This window comes from Hemicordylus capensis, chromosome 4 (assembly GCF_027244095.1).
Source record: "Hemicordylus capensis ecotype Gifberg chromosome 4, rHemCap1.1.pri, whole genome shotgun sequence".
Classification (NCBI taxonomy): Eukaryota; Metazoa; Chordata; class Lepidosauria; order Squamata; family Cordylidae; genus Hemicordylus; species Hemicordylus capensis.
This window is the reverse complement of record NC_069660.1, coordinates 23,574,234-23,581,992: the sequence shown is the minus strand read 5'-3', so window position 1 is coordinate 23,581,992 and position 7,759 is coordinate 23,574,234. Positions and strand designations below refer to the sequence as shown.

The window sequence follows — 7,759 nt, the reverse complement described above, 5'->3', positions numbered from 1 at the left end:
TTCAAACTGGCTTTAGAGCTGTCTGTGGGTTTGAGACAGCCTTGGTTGGCTTGGCTTGATGGATGATCTTTACCAGGGAATTGACAGAGGGAGTGTGACTCTGTTGGTTCTTTTGGATCTCTTGGTGGCGTTCGATACCATCGACCATAGTATCCTTCTGGATCACCTGGGGAAACTGGGGAAAGGAGGCACTGCTTTGCAGTGGTACTGCTTCTATGTCTTGGGTAGATTCCAGATGGTGGAGCTTGGTAATGGTTGCTCTTTGAAATGTGAACTATTATATAGAGTCCCCCAGGGCTCCATTCTGTCAACAATGTTTTTTAACATCTACATGAAACAGCTGGGTGAAGTCATCAGGATATTTAGTGAAAGGTGTTAACAGTATGCTGATGACACCCAAATCTATTTCTTCTTGTCATCATCCTCATCATCAGGAAGTGGCACTCATTCCCTAAATGCCTGCCTACAGGCAGTAATGGGCAGGATGAGGGACAACAAATTGAAGCTGAATCCAAGCAAGATGGAGGTGCTCATTGTATGGGATTGGAGTCTGAGGGATGAATTAGATCTTCCTGTGCTTGATGGGGTTACACTCCCCTAGAAGGAACAGGTACACAGGTTGGGAGTGCTTTTGGATCCAGGCCTCACCCTGGTATATCAGGTGTAGGCTGTGGCCAGGACCACTTTTCATCAGCTTTGGCTGATTCAACAGCTGCGTCCACCTCCAGGCTTTACTATTGCAATGTGTTGTACATGGGGCTGCCTTTGTACATAGTTCAGAAACTTCAGTTAGTCTAAAATGCAGCAGCCAGACTGGTCTCTGGGGTAACCTGGAAAGACCATATTATGCCTGTTCTTAAACAGTTGCACTGGCTGCCAATACGTTTCTGGGCAAAATACAAAGTTCTGGTTATTACCTTTGAAGCCCTGAACAGCTTAGGTCTGGGTTACCTTAGAGCAGGCATCCCCAAACTGTGGCCCTCCAGATGTTGCTGAACTACAACTTCCAGCATACCCAGCCACAAAAAATTGTGTCTAGGGATGCTGGGAGTTGTAGTTCAGCAACATCTGGAGGGCCGCAGTTTGGGGATGCCTGCCTTAGAGAGCACCTTCTTCTGTATGATCCCCACTGCATGTCGAGGTCATCTGGAGAGGTCCATCTCCAGTTGCAACTGATGCATTTGATGGCGACTCAGAGTTGGGCCTTATCTGAAGCTGCACGCCTGGCAGAAATCTGAAGCTTGGGTTCATTGTTGGCCTTCAGGAGAGCCCTTAAAACTTACTTGTTTGGTCTATCCTATCAAGGTTTTTGAACTGCTCTTAAATGTTTTTAACTTGTTTTAAATTGTTTTTATACTGTCTTAAGCTGATGTTTTAAATGATTGTTTGTTTTTTTGGTTTTTGTTGCTGTGCACCACCCAGAGCCTTTGGATACAGTGGTATATAAATATAAGTAAATAAATAATAATAATAATAATAATAAATAAACAAACAAACAAACAGGGGTTTTCCCCAGCCCTACCTGGAGTTGCCAAGGATTGAAACTAGAACCTACTGCATGCAAAGTGTTTTGGCCCTTCCACTAAAATGTCAGATTTCGATGTCAAAAATTTGGAATTCAAAATTTTCCTGAAATGATTGGTTGAATGACTAAATGGGTTATCACGTTACCATCAGACATAGTCAAAAATGCTCTTTCATACCAGGTACCAGGTACTGTCAAAAAGCATGCAGTCTGCTACTACAAAATATTTGCCAAATGTTGATGCTGAACACAAAATATTTGCCAAACATTCTGAGAATATTGGCATACCAAGTGGATATTCAGAAAACATTCACTATCAAAATTTGCTCTGGATAATTCGTTAATCATATTCATTTCATATAATTAAAAAATATATATTGGGGCTCATCGACGTTTGGGAAAGTTTTGATATTTAAAGTCACTTTACAGAAAACATTTTGTTCTGTCTGTTAGCTGCCTTGTCTTTCTTTGTGTATGCACATGTATGACCAAATATAATGTGAACACCCTCCTCTGGCAGCAATTTCCCATGATCCTAAGGGCAATTTGTCCAGCCCTCATAATCATCAGCCCTCATAATAATAGGAATTGCTTTCAGCTGTATCTGTGACAACCTGGTTCATACATTGTGTTACTTGAAAAAAGGGATGCTGATGCTGCTGATGATGTGGGGGAGGGGGGCACGTTGGTTCCTTATGCATAGAAGAGAACATCTCTGGTGAAGCATCTAAGCTGGTATGGAAACAGAATTTCACTCAGACTTCATGAAGGTCTCTTCCACATATTTCCGTCAAGTTTTGCTTCATGAATGTTGTGTCCTTCAGCCTCCTCTTCCCTAAACCACTGCCACTGTTCCCCCCACCCTCAAAGCCAACCATGGCCAACAGGCTTTTAAGAAGAAGAAGAAGAGGAGGAGGAGGAGGAGGAGGAGGAGGAGGAGGAGGAGGAGGAGGAGGAGGAGGAGGAGGAAGACAAAGAATTGAACAGGGCAGCTGAGTGGTTGCTTACCAGCAAGTCTCAGGGTCAGGACAGAGCTACAATGTCACTTTATACCAAGACAGACTACTGGTCCATCTAATTCAGAATTGCCAACTCTGCCATTAGCAGCTCTCCAAAGTTTTCAGGTAGGAGTCTTTCCCAGCCCTACCTGGAAATATCAAGGGTTCAACCTGGGACTTTCTGCATGCGAAGCAGATACTCTTCCACTGAGCTATAGTCCCATCCCAGGACTGTGGGACCTGTTCTCAAACCTACACCAGGAGGGTGTGTTCTCCATTTCAGAATCCCTGTGATCAGTGGCTTGAGTGGGAACCTGAGGTAAAGCAAGTACAACTAGGAAGTAATGCTTTGTTGACCAGAAAAGACAAACTGGTAGACTAAATGAATGTAACCAAGCCTAGCTGATCCAGAGACCATATACCTCTTTCCAACTGTAGGAGCTGTTGTGGAACATCTCTGTTCTCTACTTCACAAGAAATCACACAATCCATAGTAGGTTAGGATGAGGATCAGACCCTGAGGTTTCTAACTTAAGCCTCAGAGCACCTGAAAACAAGTCAATTTCTCATTTCACCCCACCTCAAACATGATCAGACACTGAATGATCTTTTTTACATGGAAGATATAGTTATAGGGCCTATTGCAGAGCTACTTTCGCAACAGTAGTTTTCCCTCCAGTGGTTTTCCACAGGGCCTGCAAGATCATTTAAAAATGAATACCATTCAGACCAAAATTCATTTATGTACAAAAATGACAAACACAATGACCCACACATCATTTTATTTATTTTATTTTATTTTATTTTATTTGCCACTAATTGCCACTAATGACTTCAAGTCAACAATGTGCAATTTCTCCTGATGCAATTGCTGTCTTCATGGCATAATCTCTAGTGAGACCCTCTTGAATTCACTGATAAATGTAGCAATCCAGCCAAAAAGTTCTTCTGAGTCTCGATCTTCTGCTTCCGCAAATTTCATCTGCAAAAGAAAGACAAGAACATGGGCTGTTTAGTGCTATTCATATATTAACTATGCTAGAAAAGAATCTGGAACGGAAGGGAGATAAAAATTTCGCCTGCTTCCCATGGGTGAGTGGAGGATTTTGCAGGGTGATTGACAGAATTTCCCAGTCACAATTAAGAGCTGGAATACAAAATGGTGATTTACAGATATTAAAGTGTTTGAAATGGTTGTCTAGGGGAATCCAGAACTTGGATGCCTTCTGTCCATATGACTAACAAATCAAAATTCATCTCTGAATACTCCAATATAAATTAAAGTATAGCTTAACAGTGGCAACAGATGAAAGAGGCCAAAGACAGGCAGGTCTGTTTTCAATCCTAAAAGTATTCAGATCTTTCCCCTCCCCAACTGCTATCCCACCTGGCCAATACAGCCCTATAGACAGCCTTCCTTATTAGTTGGGGCAGCTGTATTTCTAGGTGGGAGTTACTTTTTGTTGTTGTTCCTGACACACATCACTGACTGAATATTTTCCTCCTTTCTGCCAGAGGGAGAGGGAAAGGTGTGGGGGGAAAGAAAGTCAGAGTCCTTCCCTCTACTCCTCCATGCAGAAAAGGCATTAACTTACATAACAGGCTATTTTATTTTATTTAACATATTTTTATACTGCCCAAAACTTACGTCTCTGGGCAGTTTACAAACACACCCCCCCCCAAAAAAAAACCCCAAAGAAAGTAAAATATTAGTTAAAACGGAAAACAAAGTTTAAAACATTACAACAATTTAAAATGTTTAAAACAATATTTTAAAACAGCATTAAAACCATTAAAACAATATTAATTAAAAGCCTGGGTGAACAGATGTGTCTTTAAATACTTTTAAAAAGCTGTCAGAGATGGGGAGGCTCTTATTTCCCCTGCTAACTGGGCAAAGAGGCACCTTTTACCATGGTGATTCTCTTTATTTAGCAGGGGGAGAGTAACTGGCACTATCCACCCCCAGCACAGTACTTCCAGTGACTGTTGCTGGTGTGTGTCCTATGTTTCTTTTTAGAATGTGAGCCCTTTGGGGACAGGGGGCCATCTTATTTGTTTTATTTCTCTTTGTAAACTGCCCTGAGCCATTTTTGGAAGGGCGGTATAGAAATCGAATAATTAACAACAACAACAACAACAACAACATTTCACTAGGAAGCACATTCCAAAGCCTCAGGGTGGCAGCGGAGAAGACCCATCCATGATTGGCTACCAGGCGAGCCGGTGACAAATGCAGACAGACCTCTCCTGATGATCTCAGTGGGTTAATGACAAAAAAGACGTTCTCTTAAATACCCAGGGCCCAAGCTGTTTAGGGCTTTATAGGTTATAACCAACACCTTGTATCTTGCCCGGAAACATATCAGCAGCCAGTGTAGCTCCTTCAATACAGGAGTAATATGGTCTCTCCAAGATGACCCAGAGACCAACCTGGCGGCCGCATTCTGAACCATCTCTAGTTTCCAAACTACATACAAGGGCAGCCCCATATATAGCAGTGATCCAGTCTGGAGGTTACCAGCAAATGTACCACTGTTTTGTAAAAGTCTACTTTACAGTAAATTCATTATGAACACCAGTAATTAAACAACTGGCATAGGAACACAGAAAGCTGCCTTCTACCACGACAGACCACTGGTCCACCTAGCACAGTATTATCTACACAGCCTGGCAGAAGCTTCTCCAAGGTTACAGGCAGAAGTCTCTCCCATCCCTTTCTGGAGATGCCAGGGAGGGAACTTTGAACCTTCTGCATGCAAGTGCTATTCCCAGAGCAGCTCCACTCCCTAAGGGGTTGTGCATCACTTTTCAAGTGTAAAGTGATGCACATTGGTACAAAACACCCCAACTTCATGTATATGCTGATGGGATCTGAGCTCTTGGTGACTGACCAGGAGAGGGATCTTGGGGTCGTGGTGGACAGCTCATTGAAAGTGCTGACTCTATGTGCAGCAGCTGTGAAAAAGGTCAATTTCATGCTAGCGGTCATTAGAAAGTGGGTTAAAAATAAAACTTTTAATATTATAATGCCCTTATACAAAACTATGCTGCAGCCACACTTGGAGTACTGCATACAGTTCTGGTTACCACATCTAAAAAAGGACATTGTAGAACTGGAAATGGTGCAGAAGAGGGCAACCAAGATGATCAGGGGCCTAGAGCACCTTCCTTATGAGGCAAGGCTACAATACCTGAGGCTTTTTAGTTTAGAAAAAAGACATGTTAGAGGTCTACAAAATCATGCATGGTGTGGCAAAAGTAGATAGAGAAAGTTTTCTCCCTGTCTCATAACACTAGAACCAGGGGTCGTCCTATTAAAATGACTGCCAAGAAATTTAGGACCAACAGTCGGAAGTACTTTTTCACACAATGCATTATCAACTTGTGGAATTCTCTGCTACAAGATGTGGTGACAACCAACAACCTGGATAGCTTTAAGAGGGCTTTGGATAACTTCATGGAGGAGAGGTCTGTCATTGGCTACTAGTCGGAGCACTATAGGCCATCTCCAGCCTCAAAGGCAGGATGCCTCTGAGTACCAGTTGCAGGGGAGTAACAGCAGGAGAGAGGGCATACCCTCAACTCCTGCCCGTAGGCTTCCAGCGGCATCTGGTGGGCCACTGTGTGAAACAGGATGCCTGACTAGATAGGTCTTGGGCCTGATCCAGCAGGGCTGTTCTTATGTGAATTTTTTGTTTGTTTGTTTCATAAGAGATATGGATAGTAAGGGTACAATGAACAACTGAATAGCATAAGCTGTAAAACAAAGTTTGTGGGGCTGACATACTGCACAAGAGTACATCAGCCTAATAACACTGCATTTGTGCATGTTGAACAATTGCAAAATTTGTACAGATTAAGTTATACACAAGTAAGCCCATTATTTCCAATAGGATTATTTTTATGTAATGCAAATTACACAAACACAATGTTGCTAGGTTGGCTTACTGTTGTGCAGTATGTCAGCCACTATAACTAGGAAGTGAAGAAATAGTGGAGCTTGTTCTCAAACAAACCAGTTTTACTCTTATATCACAAGACAACACCGATACATTAAAAAGGGTCAAGAAAAGGAGTAACAGCTCATAACAGTGCAGTGGGGAGAGAAAAGGTATTCCTTACCTTAAAAAACAAGACGGCAGGGACAGTGGCCTCAGCGAGAACACTTCCAATCCCACTGCCGGCCTCCCAAATTACAGGTCGGTCATGCTGCATCCCATTTCGGGCCTCTGCCCAGGTGCAGCCACCATTAGAGGGACCTCTGCATGTGGTGATGCAAATGACCTCTGCGCATGCACAGAGGACACTCTAATGGTGGCCCTGCATGCACTGAGGCCAGAAATGAGCCACAGAATGACCAGTCTCTCATCTGAGAGGCCAGCAGGAAGTGGCTGAGGAGCCTCTGCCACCATCATCCCTGCCACCATAGCCACTGCCACAGTTCTCATCCCCTAAAGAATACCTTTTCCCTCACCGCCCCCGTGCTTACTATGGAAAAGCCCTTTACTTGTAAAGGGGAAACCTTGCCAGATTCCCCTTTACAAGTATAACCCTTGAGTCAGCTTGCGAGTCGGAGTTTTGAGCCGGGCTTCACTTGACTCGAAGTGAGACTGGCTTCCTTCTTCATGGGGCTGGTTCGCTTCGAGCGTGAGCCTTTTAGCTGAGCTCAGTTAGGGTCAGCTCACACACCCCTACCTAATTGTGCCTTCCACAATGAGTTTGCGATTGCTGAGACTGACTCAGCGATTCCAAACCAATTGAGGAAAGCAATTGGCATTTTTTTACTGGTTGCCGGGTGGATTCTTCTGTCCAGAAACCCTGTAAAGGCCTCATGCAGCTGTGCACATGGGAAATCAGAAATAACAAGACAAGTGGTGCAATGCTGGGGTGCTTGAAGCCCTGACATGACTACAGCTTAGATAGCCAGCCAGCTAACTGTAGTGTGCACAGCAGTGTCTCTGTTCCTCTAGGGATCCCCCCACCCCCGCATCTTTTGCCATCATTAAGTGCTCCAGGGGGAAAAATTCTTTTAACCACTGTGATTCTGATTATAGTGGGTACTTTAAAACAGTAATGGGTAAATCATTAAGGGTAGATATTTTTTCAGATCACTTAGCACTCCCTCTTTACTGCATCTTTTGAGCACCTGACAGTGTTCTGACTACTCACTATCATAATGATTTCAGAAGAAACAAACTTCAGACAAAGTTTGAAAAGAGAAAAAAGAGACTCT

The 7,759-nt window shown here is 43.3% G+C and overlaps 1 protein-coding gene across 7 annotated transcripts in view; it reads right to left on the bottom strand.

Moving 5' to 3' along the window:
• Positions 1-3,312: 3,312 nt before the first annotated feature.
• LOC128324941 (uncharacterized) overlaps positions 3,313-7,759 on the bottom strand; it is a 223,484-nt gene continuing 219,037 nt past the window's right edge. For all 7 annotated transcript variants that reach the window (XM_053250167.1, XM_053250166.1, XM_053250164.1 and 4 more), the window contains one exon: positions 3,313-3,505. In XM_053250167.1, coding sequence (XP_053106142.1) covers positions 3,401-3,505 — 105 coding nt within the window. In that variant the 3' untranslated portion in view covers positions 3,313-3,400. The remainder of the gene's footprint in view (positions 3,506-7,759) is intronic.